The 23,778-nt window shown below is 39.3% G+C and overlaps 1 protein-coding gene and 1 long non-coding RNA gene across 2 annotated transcripts; one reads left to right on the forward strand and one right to left on the reverse strand.

The window, feature by feature from the left end:
• The first annotated feature begins 637 nt into the window (after positions 1 to 637).
• LOC116334642 (alpha-2,8-sialyltransferase 8E-like) lies at positions 638 to 23,778 on the forward strand. Its single transcript, XM_039606517.1, has 7 exons — positions 638 to 776; positions 17,643 to 17,714; positions 18,100 to 18,174; positions 21,430 to 21,571; positions 21,883 to 21,995; positions 22,076 to 22,168; positions 22,248 to 23,778. The coding sequence occupies exons 1-7, from the start codon at positions 691 to 693 to the stop codon at positions 22,723 to 22,725; spliced, it is 1,059 nt and encodes a 352-aa protein (XP_039462451.1). The 5' UTR covers positions 638 to 690; the 3' UTR covers positions 22,726 to 23,778.
• Positions 12,780 to 14,146, reverse strand: LOC120436113. Its single transcript, XR_005610149.1, has 2 exons — positions 13,846 to 14,146; positions 12,780 to 13,626 (listed from the first exon to the last, which is right to left on the reverse strand). It is a non-coding gene; the product is annotated as an uncharacterized LOC120436113 (long non-coding RNA).

Genomic DNA, 23,778 nt, shown 5'->3' on the forward strand with positions numbered 1-23,778 from the left:
ATTTGCCATACAATTGCCTCAAGGTGCTTTATACTGTAAGGTAGATCCTACAATAGTTTCTGTATTGGTATTATTGAACATAATCACAATTACCACTAGATTACATTAATAAAGAAGAATAGGCAGATTCTCAAGTACTATTTCTGTCTGCTGTTACTTCTTGTATCAAAGTAATCCACTGATAGTTGTCAGTACACCTAGAATAAAATAAATTGATTTTTTTTAAATCATTTGATTTCTAGAATAAAAATGAATCAAAGTTCATTTCATGAGCTGGAAAAACAGGTCTGAAAACATCCATGGAGGCAACTCAGTTTTGAAATGTAGATGTTGTCCTAAAACCATCTTTGTACAAATCACCTGTGAGTGATTTTTGTTTTTCTTTGCTTTTACAAGGCTCACAGTCTCAAATGACTTGATGCATGCTCAATCATCCAGGTAAGAAAATCCCCAAAGTTTGATTCTGTTCATCTGGACACATTTTCAGTGGGAGAAATGTTTCATCACCCATCCAAGTGCCTTCTTCTTCTCCTATAGTAATAATTAACTGAGGATGCCTACTCATTTTATGAATCATAAACCACTAGACAGTTAAACCGGGCAGACAGACGAATCAACATATGAGGTAAAAGTACATAAAAAAAGCCGAGTTAAAGCGTAGTGTTAAGAAAGGTGACGCACTAGAGCGACATGAGGAAAAAGCTCTCGATTATGATCAATCTCCTCTGTTTGGGGAGTCTGCTGACCACTCTTATCTGGTACACGTTGGAGGACAGGTGAGTGACTAATTACCTTTGTATCTTATAGAGAAACGCAAGAGGTCACGAAACAAAGTATTCTGATCAAAAGTAGCTTATAGCACTGTGATAAACGCTTCCCAACAGTTGGTAAGCTGTGTAAAATGCTAATATAAGCCTGAGGTTGCAGAAATACAAACATGCCTAATTTAAGTAGAAATACACATTTCATATTTGTTAAAAAATACTCCGGTAAAAGCTGAAGTACATGTCTTCATGTCTTTGTCATTCATTCTTTCACACGTAGCCACAAACCTCAGCTCACCCTGTATTTCCTTCTAAGGCAATAACATAGTGTTTGGTATATGTTTGTTTTGTTTACGTTGTTCTTTTGATACGAGTTTTGTTGTGCAGTGAAAATAAGGTTAGAGTCACATGACGGGTTTACTCTGACTACACAACATTATTGGTACTGATTTGTAAATAACTGGACATGAATAACTTGTATATTAGTATTATACTACAGTATATTTCTAATTAACCTGGCTGCACATAACTTCTTTTGACAATACTTTTTTTTAGTTAGAATGCATTTTGAAAGAAAGGCAGATGTAAAATGTAAAGTGAAATACAAAGTCATATATAGTATGGTGTTGTAAATAGCTGAGAAACCATAAAGTGGGGAATCTACAAAGAGGTACTGAACCTTCAGATGTTCCTGTAGCCCAGGGGTGTCCAAAGTCCAGCCCGCGGGCCGCAGTTGGCCCGCAGTGCATTTTTAATTGGCCTTCAAGTAATTTTATAAATAGAATAGAACAGCGGTCCCCAACCCCCGGGCCTCGGACCGGTACCGGTCCGTGAGTCGTTTGGTACCGGGCCGCGAGAGTTGAGGCTCAGGTGTGAAATGTATGGTTTTCAGGGTTTTTATCGGTTTTCAGCGTTATTCTGTTATCGTTTTTATTGTTAACTCGGTTTTCCTGGGTCTTTTCACGTGTGTTATGAATAAATCTTCTTTTTTTCGGTACCGGCACTAGTTTTACTTTGTTGTATTTATCCGCGATACCTTAACCCTTTAAGACCTACCATAGAACCAAGTCCGCCAGAGCTTATATTATATTTTTACATGCTGTAGTGCCATTTTTGGGAGCATTTCAAGTTGATATACATCAGTACAACCATTATAGCCCAAATTTTAATAATATGTATGCATTAAGTGCTTAGTAATTACATAAATTGCAAAAACGTGCAATAAACTACAAAAAAATTGAAAATCGTTTTTGTTTTTTTAACATATATTTCTAGTTAGAGAAATTTAAGAGGCTTATCCCTCAAAACTGTAAATACAAAAAAGTTGCACAAAATAGTTTCACACCACAGGAAATTTATTTTGAGTGTCTTCATAGTTTTATTTTTGAAATACACCAATTTTTATATACTGCAGGAAAAACGAAAATAAATATTATAGTGCAAATTTGCAAAAAAGCAGCATATGCATCAAAATAAACTATTTCCAGCAGTGCAATTTGAGTTCTAAGCATCCCAGAAACGACACAGAAAGTCATAAAGTCAAAAATAACTTTGAAAAACACCAGTATAGGCTCTGAGGCCCTGATAGTAAAAAAAAACTACATTTCCGCGAAATGACGTCACTTCCGGTTTCGGGCAGTTAATGGCGGACATAGGAAAGTTCGCGCTGACGTCTATTCCAACGTAGGAAGTGTTATGAACAGCTGATCGGATCGGCAAAACGTGTTTCTGGAATATTATGTTTTTGTTGCTGCAAGCGCTTTTTATGCAGTTTTTGCAAAGCCATATGTGGAAGAAAACCGTGACCTAGGACAAGCTGATGGCATAAGATGTAAGTACAACTCCTCCGGTTTCATATGCAAAACAAATTATTGCTCTAGCTTACGTGGTTGCAGAGCTACGGGATTTAAAAATAGTTACGCAAAACGGAGCGTGCCCGCTCCGACCGGTTTTAAAGGGTTAAAGGTCGGTCCGTGAAAATATTGTCAGGCATAAACCGGTCCGTGGCGCAACAAAGTTGGGGACCGCTGGAATAGAATATGGCCCGCACTTCAACTTTTGCTTGAGTGTATTGCACTTCTTAGTTTTAACACCAGGGGGAGCTACTGTTGATCAAGGCAGATGCTCTACCAAAAAGGAGAATTACAGAAGAAATTTACCCCCAAGCTACCAAACATGGCAGAACCAAAGAAGCGAAAGGTAGAAAGTGAATGCAGAAAATTTCAGACACGGTGGGAGAGTAAATATTTCTTCAAAGAATTCAAGGGAAAGTGTGTCTGTTTGATCTGCACTGAAACTGTGGCAGTTATGAAAGAGTATAATGTACGACGTCATTATGAAACCAAACATCAGGCCTATGCATCCTACACTGGTGCTGAGCAAGAGCAGAAATTAAAGCAAAGGGTAGCTCTCCTGCAGGGTCAGCAACAGTATTTTTTTTCGTGCTGAAATTGTCCAGGAAAAGGCTCCAATAGCAGCTATGAGGTCGCCCAACTCATCGCAAGACATGGCAAGCCTTTTTCAGATGGAGACCTCATAAAATGCTGCCTCGTTAAAGTCACCGAAATAATGTGCCCGGAAACAGTGCAGGACTTCAACAACGTCAGCATGTCCAGAAATCCAGTTGTGCCACGCACTGAAGACTGTCAGCCAACATTAAACTGCAACTGTGTGATAAAGCTGTGCTTTTGATTTTTACTCCATCGCATGCGATCCGAGCACTGATGCCACAGACACTGCACAGCTGCTATTTTTTTGTGGGGAGTGGACGAGAGCACGAGCGCTTTAGGTGAGTAAAAAATATATTCCACAGTACCCGTGTGTTAATAAGCATGCATGTGCAGGTACACATGCTTCAAATATCAATAATGCGCATCAATTCTGTCACTACCCTGCTTTTGCGCACCACTTTCTTATATGCGTTTTTCTTGTTAACACACAGAGTACACACCGCTGTGCACAGCGCACGCACACGCAGAGTCAGCTGATCTCATCTGATGCAGATCTGCTCCTTGATCAAGTGACATTTGTCTGGATTTTTGGCACGAGTGGCGCACGATCAGCACCGCGGCTGGATGGCCCGATTTACATACCCAGCGCAGCTGATACTCACCGGAATAATTTACTAAAATTATATGCACTCCTGTTATTAAGTCCAGTTCAGTCTGTTAATGTTGATAACAGTTTCAAACGAACGTTAATAGGTGTGTTGCTAAGCCTAATAACTTAAATAACAAGCTTGAAACGTACCCGTCCCATTTTCCCCTTTATTGTTTTTCTCTGTACTGTAAATCTTCTGTCCAAGAAGTAATCTGCTGCTGTTCTGAGAATGAGCTACCAAAGCTTTTTCTGAATAAATCAATAAAGATCCATTTATGGAAAGCTGTGATGAAGGCAGTTTTGTCTTTTACTATATTCAACAATATAACACATTTGACCACTTTTAAATGATTTTTCTAACTTTAATACACTACAGTTAAGGTTATATACCTAATTTCTAGTAAGTGGCCCAGCCCCTCCTATATTTTTATGTATGTGGCCCTCAGTGAAAAAAGTTTGGACACCCCTGCTGTAGCCCAAACGAGACATAAAGGACCTCCTTTCATTCAGCACATAAAAAAAAAACAACCAACACTGCGCTTCCAATGGGGTCAGTAACCCTGCACATGACTTCACTTATTGTGTAACATCTCTCTTTTACCACCGCAACAACTGTAAATCAAATCAACACTGCAGTGTTGGTAGAAACAACAGTAGTAATATACCTGTAGATTTTTTGCCCCCCCACCCCACTTCCCCTTTCCCCCTGCGCGTCCATGTGAGTGCGCGTACGCGTGAATGGACTTTGCACGTGCATGTGAGTTCGGGGGTCATGTGAGTTCACATGTGTTTAATAGTGTTTAAAACAAGGATTGTATAGGTCTCAGCACTCTGTTATTTAGACATAGATGATTTAATTTAACTAGTTTAGGGTATTTTGCTTTTTCTTTAGTGCTCGAACAGTCACAGGAGCAAATAGTTTTAAACAGAATGCCACAAACAACATGTAACCCTTTAGAAATAAACTGTGATACTTCTAAAAGCACATATTCACACCTAGCCACACTAGCACTGTATCAACCCCCAATGTTCCTTTAATGCAACTAGTGCTATAATTATCTACTACTCACAAACACACTGCAACAGTAAGACTTGTTGATTACACATAGATGATTTAACTGTTTTAGGAGCATTTTGCTTTTTTCTTTAGTGCTCCGAACAGTCACAGGAGCAAATAGTTTTAAACAGAATGCCACAAACAACAGGTATTCCTTTAGAAATAAACTTTTCTTGTGCTACTTCTAAAAACTGCATATTCTTAACTAGCCACACTCTGCAACAGTTAGACAGAGGGGGTTACAGGTAGGTCCCCAACAGTCAGCAAAAGAAGTCATAAAACAATAAAAGCGGCCTCCTTATTAAGAGCATCCCAGCACTCAGACATCCCAACTGTAGTTCCATAGTTTTCAACCTTTTTCATTACAAACAGTTCTTTTATCTTATCATGTCAGAGGCCAACTGAAACCAAGTCCACCTATATAAAAACACCCCATCAGACACACAGTATTTTCCTCAGCACTTCACAACTGCCGCAAGGTATAGCGTTTTAACTTTTTATTTTTTCGGATCCCAAACACAGTGGTGTGAGGTAGTTAGCTGTTCATAAGAGTTTAATTTAATCAAACCTCATTTTACGGATCTAAGTGGCTCCTCATCACCAGCCAGTTCACCATTTTATTTAAATATCAGAATTTTCGGAATGATGATCCAAGCGGGACACAGAGGCTGCTAGTTTTAACGCACCAGAATGCAAATATAAATAAAAGCCTGACTATCCTGAGAGCCTAGCTGCAGCGACACCTTTCTTTCACACAGTTGCCTGGATGTGCGTTGAGCCGACTACCCGCACAGAGCGTTTCTGACAGTCGCGCGTTGCTTATACAACAGAGAAAAGCAACAATACAGAGTGTTTCTCTGCTCCAAGACATCCGCGGGCCTTTCACACGGTAAGCATGTCTGTTATACCCAGCGCATAAATGTCTGTATGTCAGTGCTGATTATACAAACCCTGTTTAAAATGTCACACATATGTTGACCAAAAACAAATCCTCTAAATTTGCAAAGTTACTGATTTAAAAATATATTTTCGAATTTTTAGTTGCATGACAAACATATGATAGACTCTTGAGCGTATTTATTTATATAGCTACATTCACAATGGTACAACCACGTTAAATAAAAGATGCCCAAGCACTAAAGCACTCTAATGCAAGCCTCTGAACTGTATGTTGGTAAGTGCGCGAAGTGTACCTCTACAGCTGAAAACAGTTTGTATCCATACTTTGAGGATCTGCTGAACTGTTTTAATGTCACTTTTTTGACAAACTGTAGATGATGAAATCCTCTTTATTGGAGAAACTGTCCCTAAGCTATTGTTGCTCATACTTACTGAGTTCCCTAACTACTTCCTTACTATGTCAGTAAACTTTTTGAACAATAAAAGGTGTGGTAGATTTAAAGAAACATCCTAATTGAAGCAAAGGCAAAAAACTGGAATGAATTTTATGTGACTGTGACTGTGCGCCCTATTAATGATCACTGGTAATTGAAGAGGAAGCTGAACCCTGGCTCTGGACATTTTCATGACAAGCGACAGCGCAGACATCTACTAATGAGAGAACATGTTTTATCATCATAAACACGGTGATATGAAGCATCGTTAAAGTGTCACTTCAGTAATGTTGACTCATGTTTTTAATAGATGACTTTAAAACACTAAACACTAACTTCAGTGGTTTGTTTTAAGTTTACAGGATATAACATGTGGTATGACGATGAGTCGTTCTCACAGGCCGTGTTATGTGTATCTATTTATCATGTATGCTACTTTGCTCTGTGGACTGTAAAATGTTTCATTGTGTTCATGAAATAAACCAGACTTTCACCGTCTGCATCTTTTACTGTTTTTCTGCTTTTGTTCACTCCAAGTTTGACAAAACCCACAGACATCCAGAGTTAACTCACTAACAATGTGGAGCAGTCTCAGTGTATTTAGCTGCTTTTTCCCTAAACACAACCAACTGAGAGAAACGCTTGTAGTCCTCACTTTGGTCATTTTGAACACTGAAGGAGATTTGTTCCATAGACACCTTATACTAGTGTTTCCTGCATATGTTCTTATCGGGGCGATCGTGGCTCAAGAGTTGGGAGCTCGCCTTGCAATCGGAAGATTGCTGGTTCGAGCTGGTTCGAGCCCCGGCTTGGACAGTCTCGGTCGTTGTGTCCTTGGGCAAGACACTTCACTTCACCCGTTGCCTACTGGTGGTGGTCAGAGGGCCCAGTGGCGCCAGTGTCCGGCAGCCTCGCCTCGTCAGTGCGCCCCAGGGTAGCTGTGGCTACAACGTAGCTTGCCATCACCAGTGTGTGAATGTGTGTGTGAATGGGTGAATGACTGGATATGTAAAGCGCTTTGGGGTCCTTAGGGACTAGTAAGGCGCTATACAAATACAGGCCATTTACCATTTACTTAATCCATCACTACTATGTTCTATTTAAATCCAGATTCCTTTTATAGTTTGCAGTGAAATTTGTTAAACCGTTGCTTAATGTGACAGAAGTACACGTCACTCTTTACTAACACATTGTAGATAAGTTTATTGCTGAACCACACAGCTAGCAGTCTCACTCACTCTTTAGGTTTTTGAAGTTTTGTGTGTGATGGTTTAGTCTATCAAACCTTACCCTTTTCTCCCCAGTATCACAACAGTATCACTCCCAAAGTACGGATCAGTAAACAACCAATGATTCTAAAGCCAGAACAGAAAGATACAGTTGGAAGATGCATGATTGCGTTTTTATGACGCATAGTAAAACTACCCCCTCTTCTTCTTCTCTCTGTTGTTGTTGTTCTTGTGTGTGTGTGTGTGTGTGTGTGTGTGTGTGTGTGCCTTAGAAGTCAAATAATACATTAGCCACACTTAAAAACAACCATTTGAATTTCATTTAGAACTGAGATTCTAAGTTGTAAGCAGAACTCTTGTGCTCAGCCACAAACATGTTTCCCCACTTTCACAATGCTGAGGTGTCAAATCCACAACCCCCAACAAATGGTTTGTTACACGCGGGTGTGAAGGGCAAGCTTTACTTACACAGCCTCACACACAGTAGATTTTTAAAGTTTTTGGGTACAGTGGTTTAGCCACAGATGTAACTTATACTTTTGATAAAGACCACTCCACCTGTTTAATTCTTAAGAAATTAAGCATCTTTATTAAGCTTTTATTTATAAATGTCTACACAATAATAGACACCGTGTGCTCTGTGACATTATAGTCTTCTACTGCTGCTTCCATTGGTTTGCATTTTAAACTCCCAACCTTTCAGGTTGTTATGAACGACTTATATTTCTAACACTTTGTGATGTAAAAGTGAACCATGTGGGTTTTTTAATTTTCTGTGTGATGGAAGGACTTAAGACACGAGTTATTTAAACAATTCTAAATGACAGTGTGATGGCCATAGTACTTAGTGCGGGTCAAATATGTTAAGGATAATGTTTCTCAATGTAAAATTGCAAAGAACCTTTGGATAGATTATAACATCTTGTAAACAGTTACCTCAGATCCTGTACTGTCAGATCTATGTATGTAAGGTAAAACTTTCCACAGTACTTCCACTTAAGTAAGTAACTAAACACATAAAGTCACCCTTACCAATAATCCACAGCTCCTTGAAAAAAGTAGCACAAACAGACAACTGACTCAGCAATGATGAGTAGAGCTACCCCGAGGCCGAGACTCAAGCGGAAGAAAATTAAAAGTTTTGGTTTTTGTGGCACGAAAAATTAAAGAAAGTATGTTTAATAATTCAACAAGACCCACACCTTCAACACATGTACATTCAAATTTTGAATCAGACTAACATCACTGTTGTTCATTAGTTTTTAGCCTCTCTCAAAATTCATTTTATGACCTTTATGTTTCCAGCCGATAAGGACAATTACTGCATTTCAAATGTGCGTCCAAAGGCTTTAAACATCCGCTTTGTCTGTAACGACAGTATCAAACTACAGAGCATTGTTTTTACTAAAATTCAACATTTTCAGATGAAAATTTGGCTGCTTTTTTCACTGTAACACCCCCCTCATTGCCATTTTTAGGATATTCTTGGTGATCCCATTTTTTATATTTATGCTTTTGGAGTAAGCGTATCTAATACACACGTTGTCACTGTGTTTTGTACTACCAACTGTGAGGGCTCTGCTTTTACTTTGAGCAGTCTGTTTTTATTTTGTCTTGTGAGAGGGGATCTTTCAAACAAGATCCTCGTCAGTTTGATTTTGTTACCACAAACTTTGTGTAAAGTTCACAACAGAGGTAAAGAGATTTAAACACACCAGTTTAAGGAGGCAGCGGTTGGACCAGCTGCACAGGACAGGTGAAGCAGAGAGTGTCAGGGGAGATGTGCAACAGAAGCAGAGGGAACATTTTACAAGATGATAAATGGCAGATTTTGTTGACAAGATTAAAAGACACGTCTGTCAGAGTTCAGCAACATTTTAGTTTGATTAAATTAAAGTTTTTAAACTACACAGTGTTATTTTCTCCTCTGATATTGTTATCATATTCAACATGTCAGTGATGGAAGAACGAAAGAGTATAAAGAAAAATAGTAAACATGTGTCTAATTCAACTCTTCCTGTGGACCTTAAATCATCCTTTAATATGTTCGGTGTTACAAACTTGAAGAAGCACAGAAAAGATCATCAGACATTAATCTAATCAGTTTTCAGCCTTCATTCATATTTAAATCTTTCCGGCTAAGTGCAGCATTTGATATCGTTGGCCATAACATTTTATTACAGCTATTATTAAATGGAGAGGCCTCGTCACACACTGAGGTTAATTATGAAGCTCCACAGGCTTCTGTGCAAAGACCAGTTCTGTTTACATTACACGTGCTTTAGAAGACATAGCGTACATTTTCACTGCTATGCATATGATACCCACTTTTATTGGTTAAACTGTCGGGATGTCTTAGACACATAATGAGCTTTAATTTTCTGCTTCTAAGTTCAGATAAAACTGAGGTTATTGTAACGGGGCGTAAAAATCTTAGAAACACTGTCTAACAAAATCCTTACTCTGGACGGCATTGCCTTGAGTCGTCTGTTGTAGTGATTTGGCACATTATAAGTAAATTGAAGCACACAATCCCGTCGCACAACATCAACATTTATTTATATACAAAAATAAAAATGCTTTTTTACAGAAAAGAATTGTAACTTCATATTTTATCACCGATTACGTGGGTACATGTTTTTTAAAAATGCACTAAATGTAGGATACCATGTTTGGCAAAACGCAGGTTACACGTTTTAAGAAAGAAAAATCAGAATACATGTTCAGAGAAAACGTTAGCAGCCTCCTTTGTAACACTCTGTGGCCAACTCTACGGTTTATGAAAATTGTTGCCACTCCTACCCGCACCCTTTAAGATCAACCCACTTCCAGATTACGGGGGTAGATCAATACAAAGGATTGGAGCCGGTTTTTTGGATTTTCACTTGTTGTTGGCTTTAATATGAACAGTCACATAAAATTCATTCCAGTTTTTTGCCTTTGCTTCAATTAGGATGTTTCTTTAAATCTACCACACCTTTTATTGTTCAAAAAGTTTACTGACATAGTAAAGAAGTATAGGGAACTCAGTAAGTATGAGCAACAATAGCTTAGGGACAGTTTCTCCAATAAAGAGGATTTCATCATCTACAGTTTGTCAAAAAAGTGACATTAAAACAATTCAGCAGATCCTCAAAGTATGGATACAAACTGTTTTCAGCTGTAGAGGTACACTTCGTGCACTTACCAACATACAGTTCAGAGGCTTACATTAGAGTGCTTTGGTGCTTGGGCATCTTTTATTTAGCATGGTTATACCATTGTGAATGTAGCTATATAAATGTGCTCAAGAGTCTATCATATGTTTGACATGCAACTAAAAATTCAAAAATATGTTTTTAAATCAGCAATGCTGGGCATACACTGTGCGATTTTTTCATTCGCGTGATTCAGCTCCTGCTCAAACTGTACGATTGACTCGCAGGGGTTAGAAGTTCATAGGTCACGATGCAGGGTCTCACACTATACGGCCCGATGCTCTGATGCGACCTGAGTGCTCACACTGTGCGTACATGCACAACACGTCGTGTTGCTGTTTCCGGAAGAAGAACCCGGAAGTCAACTGCCAATAAACAATATGAAGAAGAAGAATCCGGAACTGGGGAGACTGGGAAATTTGAAAATGCTCACCAAAGAGAAACGTGCTGCCTTAGCAATGTGTGCCATTCTGTGTGCAGAAAGATCTAAAAAGAAAAAGCGACTGCGTGTATGGACAAGGAAATGGCTGGGCAAACGTGGGCAGTACGGTCTGTCAATTCTACAACGAGAACTGGAGGTAAGCAGCAACAGCTAAATTTCACTTACCTACAGGACTTTATCTGCATGATGACGGGTAAATGTTTCAAGACATCTGACGCTTCTACTTTCAGTAGGCAACCTTTAATTTTAGCCTATTAGTATTTTATTTAATTGGATTACTGGCCATTAACTACAGTACTTTTACATTTTACTTGAGTAGCATTCTAGTGAATGACTTGAACATCTACCAAAGTGATTTTTGGGACATCTTTCTGCTTTATACAACATTGGTTAAATATCAGTCCGACTCTTTAATTATCAATAACATTCAACCACTATTATGTCGCTTTGTTATTGTTGTGTTCTTGACTTTGACTTTGTTCTGTGTAAACAGGTAGATGATATGAGGGGTTTTCGGGACCTTCTCAGAATGTCTGTGGAGGACTTTAACTATCTTCTGGAGAGGGTTAGTCCTGCTATCATCAAGAAGGATACACACCTCAGGAAGGCCATCAGCCCCAGGGAAAGGCTTTCAGTTACCCTATGATTTTTGGCAACAGGCAAGTGTGTGGACATGAAAATTCTGTAATGCTCCCTATAAACTGTATCACTTTCTACTTGTCTTTCACAGACACCATCAACCGAGTCTGAGTGGAAGGCCATTGCCAGAGACTTTGCAAACAAGTGGCAATTTCCACACTGCCTGGGAGCTATAGATGGTAAACACATCTTCATCCAACCCCCTCCCAAGAGTGGCAGCATGTATTTTAACTACAAGTCCAGGTTTTCCATCATTCTTATGGCTGTTGTTGATGCCAATTACAAGTTTGTGTATGCAAGCGCAGGGACACAAGGTAGGGTCTCTGATGCAGGAGTGCTTGCCCATTCAGACCTGAAAGAAGCAATGGACACAGGCACACTGAACTTTCCCCCTGCTGATACCCTGCCAGGCACTGATGCTATGATGCCACACATGCTAATTGGAGATGATGCTTATCCCCTCCGACCAGATCTCATGAAACCATATCCATTTTGAAACCTTAACACCGATCAGAGAATATACAACTACCGTCTGTCCAGAGCACGTCGCGTTGTGGAGAACGCTTTCGGAATTTTGGCGAATCGCTTCAGAGTGTTCAGAACAACAATTTGCCTGGACCCAGACAAGGTTGTCACCATTATCTTTGCATGCCTTTGTCTGCACAACTATCTCCGGGACCACAGATCTGACGCCTATGTACCACCTGGCTATGTGGATTCTGAGGATGCCAAGCACCAGCTGGTCAAAGGTGCATGGAGAAGGGAGGGAGAGCTTCAGTCAGTTTCAATGGGCCTTGCACGGAACCCCTCAGTGGAAGCAAAGAAACAACGTGATGTCCTTTGCGAGTACTTTGTCTCACCTGCAGGGAGTGTTTCATGGCAAGAAGACATGGTGTAGGAAGACAGAAGGGTTTTTTGTTTGTTTTTTTGTTTAAATTGCCTTGTTTACTTTCCAAAATTTACTAAAATGAAAAAAAAATCCCTTTGTAAATACTGACAACAATAAATCTACCTCTGGGAAATTGCAAAAATGTTTTGCTTTATTACATAAATACAAAAATATCTTCCATCAAATTGTGCAAATAGTTCTGCAACACTCCACAAAATTGAGGTAGGAAAGACACATAGTAATAGTGTCACAAAGAAAATTCTAATGTACAATTTGAATTAACTGTTGGAACATTTAAAACATTTGAATGAAGCTGTAATTTGAATGGACTGTGTTTACAACAGGAACTAGTAAAGTTGAACTAGTAAACTCGAAAATATTCTTAGATATAACTGTTTGAAATTTATTATTTAAGTTACTCAGAGTTGAGCATTTTCAGAAAGGACATTGGCTGGGTTGATGGGGCCTGGCAGTCTGGGGGGGGCTGGACCTGATGAGGTTGGGTGGGATACCAAGGTGGCCTAACCTGCGAGCCTGCAAATTGAGAATGGTGGCCTCCCTGCTCAGCCTCCTGCGTGTCATAAATCATGTTCATGATGTTTCTCTTGAGCCGCAGCTGTAGAGCTCTGTCCTTTATGTTTCTCAACTCTGAGGCTACTTGTTGGCCAAACAGCTCCTCAGAATCTGCATTAGATGCCGATAGCGTTTGCTGGACCTGCTGAAGCAGGGAAAGTCTGGTCATCTCAATGCTGTGCTCTACTGATTTTGGTGCATGTTTTTGCACTCTAGGTCTTTTAACAAGCCGACCTGTGGACTCTGAGATTGGTGGACTGTTTGAGGTGTTTTCCTCTTCCTGGCTCACTGAAACTGGGCTAGTGGTGTTTGAAGACATAAGGACATCTGCTTCAATTCCCATAGTGGACTGATCCTCATCTCCCTCCTCTGTTGCGCCTATGTCCTCTGACTCTGTTCCAAGCTGTAGGAAACCGTACCAAAAGCAGACAAAGGGAAAGTGATAAAGATCTAAACAGTATTAGTTACATCAGACACTAATTTTACACTGTATATTTTGTGGCATTTATTTTACTAAAAACATTTCAACTGAGAATTACCTTTGACATCATTCACCACAAATATCCCTTCATAAGGTGTGTGTATCTGTGTAAGCTTTTAAACTACTTGGTTATGAACTTACTTTCAGAGTGGACTCAGTCTGTCTATGTCTATGACATGTGCCTTCAAGATATCCAAATGTTTTAAGATCCAGGTCTGTTTGGGAGTTGGTGGTTTCTGGCCACTGCCACTAGGTTTCGGTTTGAGCAGTTTGCCATACTGCATCCGAAGTGATGCAACCCGGGTTTTCACCTCATTCACTGAAAAATTTACATTAACATGTACTTTTTATTTAAATAGTTCAGATTCAAAACTCTCCTCATACTAAAGTTAAAACTGCAGTTTGAGAGAGTGTTTACTTGGAAATTAATTATAAAAATAAATATTTCTGAAAGTCGATTTATAGGGTTTTACATCTGTCTCTTTCTCTCCCTCTCTTTCACTCAGTCACAAACACCACTACCACCATCAACTTTGCTAAATTGCTAGTGACAAAAAATTACCAGGAAGCTGCAATTGGGCAGCAATCTCCATCCAACTCCTGTCACGTTTGTTGCGGTCATGGTAATTTTTTGAAGCAACATCAAAAAGGCTTGGATGAGCTTGCCAAAGTTCAACCAGTTGTGCCTCCATCGCTTGTGTCCAGACAATACGCTGCACTGCTGTGCTACTTCGTCTTTTTCGCCGACGTTTATGTGTTTGCGCGTGCGCAGTGCGAGCGGCTGCGGTGACACCCTCACGACGGTCGTGAGGATTTCCTCACTTCCAAGCGATTGATGATCGGGAGCTGGTCGTGAGGTATTAATCGCTTCTCGTTACCCCATGTATACTACATGATGCACGACACACGATGAAGGCGAAACTCGGGCCGATCACCAAAACGGTCGCACGACTCAAAAATCGGCTCAAAATGGGCCAAAAATCGCACAGTGTGAGCCCAGCTTAACTTTGCAAATTTAGAGGAATTGTTTTCGGCCAACATATGTGTGACATTTTAAACAGGGTTTGAATAATCACCACTGACATACAGACATTTATGCGCTGGGTATAACAGACATGCTTACCGTGTGAAAGGCCCTCTGATGTCTTGGAGCAGAGAAACACGCTGTATTGTTGCTTTTCTCTGTTGTACAAGCAACGCGCGACTGTCAGAAACGCTGTGTGCGGGTAGTCAGCTCAACGCACATCCAGGCATCCGTGTGAAAGAAAGGTGTCGCTGCAGCTAGGCTCTCAGGATAGTCAGGCTTTTATTTATATTTGCATACTGGTGCGTTAAAACTAGCAGCCTCTGTGTCCCGCTTGGATCATCATTCCGAAAATTCTGATATTTAAATAAAATGGTGAATTGGCTTGGTGATGAGGAGCCACTTAGATCCGTAAAATGAGGTTTGATTAAATTAAACTCTTATGAACAGCTAACTACCTCACACCACTGTGTCTGGGATCCAAAAAAATAAAAAGTTAAAACGCTATACCTTGCGGCAGTTGTGAAGTGCTGAGGAAAATACTGTGTGTCTGATGGGGTGTTTTTATATAGGTGGACTTGGTTTCAGTTGGCCTCTGACATGATAAGATAAAAGAACTGTTTGTAATGAAAAAGGTTGAAAACTATGGAACTACAGTTGGGATGTGAGTGCTGGGATGCTCTTAATAAGGAGGCCGCTTTTATTGTTTTATGACTTCTTTTGCTGACTGTTGGGGGCCTACCTGTAACCCCCTCTGTCTAACTGTTGCAGTGTGTGGCTAGTTAAGAATATGCGGTCTTTAGAAGTAGCACAAGAAAAGTTTATTTCTAAAGGAATACCTGTTGTTTGTGGTGCTCTATTTAAAACTATTAGCCTCTGTGTCTTTCAGAGCGCTAAAGAAAAAGTAAAATGCTCCTAAAACAGTTAAATCATCTATGTGTGTTTGTGAGTAGTAGATAATTATAGCACTAGTTGCATTAAAGGAACATTGGGGGTTGATACAGTGCTAGTGTGGCTAGGTGTGAATATGTGCTTTTAGAAGTATCACAGTTTATTTCTAAAGGGTTACATGTTGTTTGTGGCATTCTGTTTAAAACTATTTGCTCCTGTGACTGTTCGGAGCACTAAAGAAAAAAGCAAAATACCCCTAAACTAGTTAAATTAAATCATCTATGTCTAAATAACAGAGTGCTGAGACCTATACAATCCTTGTTTTAAACACTATTAAACACATGTGAACTCACATGACCCCCGAACTCACATGCACGTGCAAAGTCCATTCACGCGTACGCGCACTCACATGGACGCGCAGGGGGAAAGGGGAAGTGGGGTGGGGGGGCAAAAAAGCTACAGGTATATTACTACTGTCGTTTCTACCAACACTGCAGTGTTGATTTGATTTACAGTTGTTGCGGTGGTAAAAGAGAGATGTTACACAATAAGTGAAGTCATGTGCAGGGTTACTGACCCCATTGGAAGCGCAGTGTTGGTTGTTTTTTTTTATGTGTTGAATGAAAGGAGGTCCTTTATGTCTCGCTTGGGCTACAGCAGGGGTGTCCAAACTTTTTTCACTGAGGGCCACATACATAAAAATGTAGGAGGGGCTGGGCCACTTACTAGAAATTAGGTATATAACCTTAACTGTATATCTGTGTATCCCATCTGTATAGCATATAGATCATCTGTACATATATATACAACATTACATCTGTATATTTGGTCTCTGTATAGCAATATAAACATCTGAATACTTAACTTATTTGTGTATACTTAACTTACTTTTATACTATCCTTATCTGTATATAATCTGCTCGTATTGCACTTACTGCGCTTGCACATCTGATTAGATGTAAACTGTGTTTTCTTACCCTGTATTTATGTGTCCTTACAGGCACAATCGCACACGTTTACACACAAATGTTACCAGAAACATATTCCGATTACTATATACAGATATACTATACCTTATGTATATATATATATATATATATATATATAGAGCTATTTAAATATGTGTTTCTTACTGTCACTGTTGATATTGATTATATATAGCCATATAGGAATGATATATGGGGATTCTAAATATCAACTTACTCTGGACCGCTTCTTCAAGTTCAAATAAGGTTAATGTCTTTATCATTAAAACTATACTTGAAACTTTAATTACTTTTGTTTGCAGTGACAGCATTTAGGGAATTCTACCGGTATCTAGCGATGGTTAATATTACACTCTAGCTTGTATCCAAATATCATGTCACATTTGAGCTCTGATTTTTACACTGACTCACTGATTTTTAAACACCATCATCATCTTAAATTGAAACTGATCTCTGGCACCACTGATGTGACTGAACTATGACTGTAAACACTAAAGCTGTTCTGCAACTGTTCAACATCAACAACAGCAATACTGTAAAGTTCAATGCAATACTGCAGACTAACTAAATTTCCCCTTGTGGGGACAGTTAAAGGATTCTTTAATTCTATTATGTTTAACCTGCACAAAACTGTCTGTGTTTTATAGCACAGCAGCTGCCAATAACACAGTTGGTATATTCGAGTTGACATTTGAGACTATTAAAAAACAAAACAAAACAAAACAAACAAACAAACAAACAAACAAAAACCTCATTGTGTATAGATACAATATCTGAAACAAACATCTCTCAAGTGAATTAAGGCATTACCTGTAATCTTTAAATTTCCAACAACTCATATACCCTTCTAATAATATCTTAAATATTTAACATACATAAGAACAGGGATCAGATTTAATAAATGAGTTAAGATCACAAATTACCTCCCAGGAGATGTAAACATAACAAGAACAACAGAAAAAAAAAAAAAAAAAACAAGACCAAAGAAGGGTTCAAGAAAGAGTCATAATTTTATCTGTCTTATTTGTTTCTCACAGTTTTGTCGAGCTTCACCGACCAATTCCTCAAAGAAGTGCCCCAAAGCCCTCTGAACTTTGTAAAGGCTGCAAGTAAGAGCAAACATTACCATGACTTGTTCATTAAGAAATTACATTGTTTATGTCAAGATTAAGTCATGTCAGCCCCCTGCAGGAAGGAGCAGGTCTAAGGAGCTTGGAAAGAAAAGTGTCAGAACTTCTTTATTTTTCTTGAAGACGTCAACATGGTCAACATGACCCCCCTTGGGGGACACTGCCACCACATCCACCATTTGCTCTTTCAGCTGAAGAAGATTCTCGGATGAGAGGTGAAACGTTTAAAAAGAAAATTTTTGAAAAGTCTAGACGCTTTTCTTTTTAAGCTCCTTAGACTACGATGACCTGGATGACTGAGAACCTTCACAGACACCCAGTGCAGGAAGGTTACTAAATGTACTGGAATGCTTGTGCATTACAGGGAAGTCATTGATAAAGTGAAAAAGCTCTACAATCAAACGTGGAAAAAGCATGAGGAGAATTACCACAGATTCAGGTAAGATCTAACATCCTGATATTATTGATTGATGGTTGAGTTTTATTTTTATGTGAATTTCTGGTTAATAATAAATAAATAAATAAAAACTGTCTGAAGCTAGTATGTGAGTACGAGCATGGAAGATGGCAGACTACAGGAAACACCTGCTATATATCCTCAGATGCAGACGAGGCAGGATTACTCCTAAAGGTCTTTAAACAAGCTCTTCAGTCAAGGCTAAGAGCCATTTGCTAAACGAAAGGGCTAAACAAATTTTACCGTCAATATGCTTAAAGTAGTTTTAGTTGAGAAGACACGTGAAAAGGGCACCTAATTCACTGAAAAAGCTTGACCAGCCCACAATTAAAAGTCTAAGACCAGCCAGAAAGAAAGAAAAGTTTGGTTTACTTGTTTAACAGACTCACACTCAGGATGTATACAAGTGGGTGAAAAAATTGTCTGACAGGCAACTAAATCAAGCAGAGAATAATCTCTTGCAAAAATGTTGAACTTTGCTGCGATGTAGAGACAAATTCCACTAGTGGAGCTGATCACAGCCACAGATTCAGAAACCTGAACCAACACTGTGGGTGTGGAAGCAGAGCAACTGCGAATGATGGTTTTGGCTCGCCTCAGCAATGCAAATCTTCCAGCATCCATGGAGGAGAGGAAGGCGGTCGTGTCGCTTAGTGAGGACAACATAACCGTCATCTGACAGACAAGAGCGGGCCCAAGATTTTACAAAACCAAAAAGACTACCATGGAAAACTTTGTCACTGCTTAGTAACAAAAACACTTATGACAAGGTTGACACGTCACAGTGAAAGGAGAAAGACCTGAACCGAGGAGGAGGGATTGTTGGGTTTTTGAGGAAGAAGACAAATATGTTCAAAGTACATTTTATTAAATTTGTTAAGCAATTCAAGGTTCAAGTTAAAAACAGCTGCCTTGTCTGTGCTCACTCAGGAGACCCAAATGAACAAAGAGCACCACACCCAGGCAGTGTACGCCTTTATTCCAGGTCACAGAAACAGAATCTTAACATGCTTGGTTGAAACAACTGAGGGTGGCCTTAGGTCTGATATCTGCTGAGGTTTCTTCCTCTGCACCTCTCTAGACGTCTCCTTATATAGACATGAGCCTTTTCAGGAAAAAACAAATCCCATTACCATAGCAACCACCTCTTGCACTCTGGTCAGACCTGCATACAGAGATAGGGAGGGGGAAAGGAAAAGGAAAGTGGGCAAGAGAGCTTCTTTATGGCCCTGTTTCTTCTAACAGAGTCAGCCTTAAAGTTTTGTACCTTCTGGTGCCATCACCAGTCCAGGCAGACCATCCCCCTCAAATTCCTCAGAGAAGGGGCTTCTGTCTGTGCCTGTTGTTGTCAGTGTTATAGACTACTTACTGCAATACATAAGTGTGTGCAGTAAAGGATAAAACAAACATGTGATGTTAATTTTGAGGTAATAGCCTTAAGGATAAAAATAAATTCCAGCTGGATCTAAAGGTAACTCTTGTAACTCTGATACTTTTATAATGGTGTGATTTCAGCCATTCCAGAGCTCTGTGTGAATGATTCTAATGACTATGGTCATGACGATTTGGATCATAACAATCATTAAAGTGTTTTGATATATTTATGCAAAGGTACTGTTTAAAGCTGAGGAAACCTGCAGTCAGCTGAATAAAGAAGTGACTCGGATGAGTGGCAAAATGTTTCACCAACTGAAAAGCAAATATTCTGATGAACCCAGTTATCATCCTGGGACTTTTGAGTTGCACTAACAATGATCATGCATTTTTTGACAGATGCTGAGTGAGGCATAGAGAATTTAAGCCCCATGGGAGTGTCCCCTAAGAAACCTTGGCTAATTGTGGCCTACACCTGTTTTCACACCTTGACTCGTGTGATTAGGTAGAGGATCAACAGGGGGTCCATTGTCCCTTTTGGGGGTACACTCCCATAGGGCTTAAATCTGGGACTCCCCACTTAAACTGAAGAAGGTTGTCGTATGACAGGTGAAACGTCCTCAAGCAACTTAAAGAAGTCCAGACGCTTTTCTTTCCAAGCTTCTCAGAGCACCTCATAAAATAGATGGCTCTTAAAGTACCACCCTTATGACCGACATTAAAGTACACTGGTATAGGCCTATTTAACACTACATACAGTTTTGTCTCTTATATGAATGTTATTTATTTTAACTGTCATAAACAGGATGTGACAAGTGATGTTAATAACAACTGCACTGCATTAAAACATTCACAGCAGGTGGGATACCCAATCTTTAAGTGATGACGTATGAACTCTGAAACTACTCTGCGTGTTTTTAACATATTTTAATGTTTTGGTTTCTTGTTCTATTTAATCTGAACAAGCCCTCTTTAGAGGAAGCAGAGATGAGGTAGAGGAGGGCCAGAAAGTAGAGCAGGAACGTGAATGCTCAGAGGAGGACAAACCAGCTTCTGAGAAGCTTGAGCAAGGGCAAAATGGGAGAACCCAACATTCATTATGGATAAGAAGTAATATGTAATATGTCTTGATGCATGCTCAGTCATCCAGGTAAATAATTCTGTTCACGTAGTGTTTTCATTAGAAGAAATGTTTTGTCACTCATCCAAGTGACTTCTTCAGTCTCAGCTGACTGCAGGTTTCCCCAATCTTATAAACAGCACATTTGCACAATGACTGAAACCAGCACCACTGAAGGAACAATGAAAACGGGACAACCTGCAGACAGAAGAAGTCACTTGTATGAATGACGAAGCATTTCTCCCACTAAAAGCGCTACGTCCAGATGAACAGAGCACTCTGTAGTTGTGATTTGGTACAGGCGTATGAAGACAATCATTCTTCTATGGTCTCGGTGGGATTGAGTCCATCTTGTTACATTTAAGAGAGCTCTCACTTTCCAGAGGGCATCATTTGTTTACCCTGATCAGAGACATTAGGATCTTTTGCTACTTTGAAGGACTGCTTAAATTTAAAGAATCTATCTTGACTTCTTGAATTGGCTGGAACTAGGAACTACTAGTTTTGTAGATATGCCTTAATAAACAATACACTCTGACTTAATCTCAATTTTGTCTCCTTTTGTCTGTGTTTGGTTTCTCATCAAATTACTGTTATGCACTGTTGTGAACTTTATCTGTCTCTGATTTGTCCATTCCTAAAGTTTTTACTGTCTCTCAAATCTTTCATCTTAACGCCAAAAATAATGTTACACTTTTTATGCTTTGTTTTATTTGTTTCTCATTTGTTTTTAATTTATCAAGCTTACAGCTGAGCATCAATTGCAATGGATCCAACAATGGCATTGTCACTCAGGAAAACACTCCAGTGGGATCTAAGATTGTTTGTGACAAGGACAGGAGTGTCATCTCTGTGACCCCGGAGCTTTTCAAAATCTTTATAAAAGTATGTTATTCCTAAACACGGGAACAGGGCTTGAAATTTGCTATTTATGAATGTACTAGTATGAACTACGACAAAATTTGCTGCACGTTTCATGCCTCTGTTGTTCTTCAAATTTTCAAACATGATATGAATACGTTCTGGCTTCACGTGTTTGGTCACTTGTTAAATTGTTGCTTGTTCCTGGATCCTTAAAGGATTAAATCAAATCAGTTCCTAAATACAATGAGTAGTTGTCTTTAACACACTGTATGTTACAAACACTGTAACTGTTGCTCTTTTTGTAATTTATAATCTGTTGATGTCACTTCCAGGAGAATCCTTTCTCAAAAAAGAGATGGGACACTTGTTCAATTGTTGGGAGCGGTGGGATTCTGACAGACAGCGGCTGTGGAAAAATGATTGATTCAGCTGATTTTGTTATTAGGTGAGAAAGATGTTCACTGTACAGAACGGAAATTATGATGAGGACTTTTCTCTATAAGTAATATTTTATGTTTTTTTCAGGTGCAACCTTCCTCCTGTGGAAAACGAATTTCACAATGATGTCGGCATGAAGACTAACCTTGTGACAGCAAACCCAAGCATCTTCATGAATAAGTGAGCAATTAATGAACCCGACATCGAACTGACTTGTTAGTTTATGTCTTGTTGCTTTAAGTCATGCATTAATTTGCAGGTATGGGTCACTGATGGGACGTCGCCGGGCGTTTGCAGACAGTCTCCACCAGTATGGCAACTCCCTGCTTCTCTTTCCTTGCTTCTCCTATGGTGGTACTCGTCCGGTGTGTCAGCGGGCTGTGTATGCCATTGAGGACATGGATATCTCTATCCAACCAATCTTCTTAAATCCTAGGTATCTTGAAAGACTGGTCAAATTCTGGGAATCTCTGGGGTTAAAGGAACATCGACCTAGCACTGGGTTATATATGACTAGTCTGGCACTGGAAGTTTGTGAAACGGTGCATCTGTACGGATTCTGGCCATTTAGTAATCACCCAGATAGACTCTTTCCCCTGACTAACCATTACTATGATAATGTACCCTATGATAGGAAAGTCCATGCAATGCCAAATGAGTTTTCCCACTGGGTGGAGCTGCATAATAAGGGTGTGCTCAAGCTTCACCTTGGGGACTGTAAATCAGATCAGGTCTAGTTTGAATGTTGGAATAATAAAAAAGAATATGTTCAAGTATCCAACTGAGAGGCCAAGACATTTGCACTCAAATCCAAATGTATTAGAGAGATGTACGCTACATATTATTTCAACAGTCTTTCTTTTAATTATTGTTCCATTTCATGTGTTAGAAATAAGGTTTTTTTGCTAAAGTTTATTTTTAACATCATCTGCAATGCATGGTCATGATAAAGTTGATACACTCCTCGTTAGAAGGAGGGTATAATAGGCTACAAGAAAATAGAGACTTTAAATAGAAATTGAGAAATCACCATTTACTTTTAAGCCACTTTACGTCTGTTACAACCTTTATATTAATATGCTAGTGGTCACTTTTGGTACTGCAACAAAGACAATTGTCTGCAGCACTGACTGTTGACACTTTCAAACATAAACACTTTCAAGCATTTGTAAAAGGTTAAAAATGTGTGTTTGAGCCAGAAATATGAGTTAAACTAATAGTTAAAAAGTTAAGGGATAAGAAGCAGGAGGTCGCAGCAGATGGCCCCGCCCCTCCCTGAGCCTGGTTCTGCTGGAGGTTTCTTCCTGTTAAAAGGGAGTTTTTCCTTCCCACTGTCGCCAAAGTGCTTGCTCATAGGGGGTCATATGATGGTTGGGTTTTTCACCATATGTATTATTATAGGATATACTGTACAATATAAAGCGCCTTGAGGCGACTGTTGTTGTTATTTGGCGCTATATAAATAAAATTGAATTGAATTGAATTGAATAGAAGAGCATTCATAACTTATTGGGATTTAAGTTCAGTTCATGTCTTCAAACAAGGTAAAAAAGGGACACCGAAGTTATATTGTTTGTGCTTATTATGTCTTTAATTGCTGAATCAGTGTTATCCACTACACTTTACATGTTCTATTGCATTACTTAAAGATACCACTAGATGGCGCATAATGCTCAGGAGGAGCATAAACCCCCTTTGAGGCAAATCTGCAGAATAAATCCTGCAGTTGAAACTGTAAACAAGCTCATGATTTGTGCCTCTTTATTTTAATACACAGCTGCAGGATCTAG

This window comes from Oreochromis aureus, linkage group 3 (genome assembly GCF_013358895.1).
Source record: "Oreochromis aureus strain Israel breed Guangdong linkage group 3, ZZ_aureus, whole genome shotgun sequence".
Classification (NCBI taxonomy): Eukaryota; Metazoa; Chordata; class Actinopteri; order Cichliformes; family Cichlidae; genus Oreochromis; species Oreochromis aureus.

Bases quoted from the DNA above. Each gene is read 5' to 3' on its own strand.
- LOC116334642 (XM_039606517.1), top strand. From the start codon at position 691: ATGAGGAAAAAGCTCTCGATTATGATCAATCTCCTCTGTTTGGGGAGT. The intron at 777-17,642 runs GTGAGTGACTAA...TGTTTCTCACAG, and splicing joins TGGTACACGTTGGAGGACAG to TTTTGTCGAGCTTCACCGAC. The intron at 21,572-21,882 runs GTATGTTATTCC...TGTCACTTCCAG, and splicing joins TTTTCAAAATCTTTATAAAA to GAGAATCCTTTCTCAAAAAA.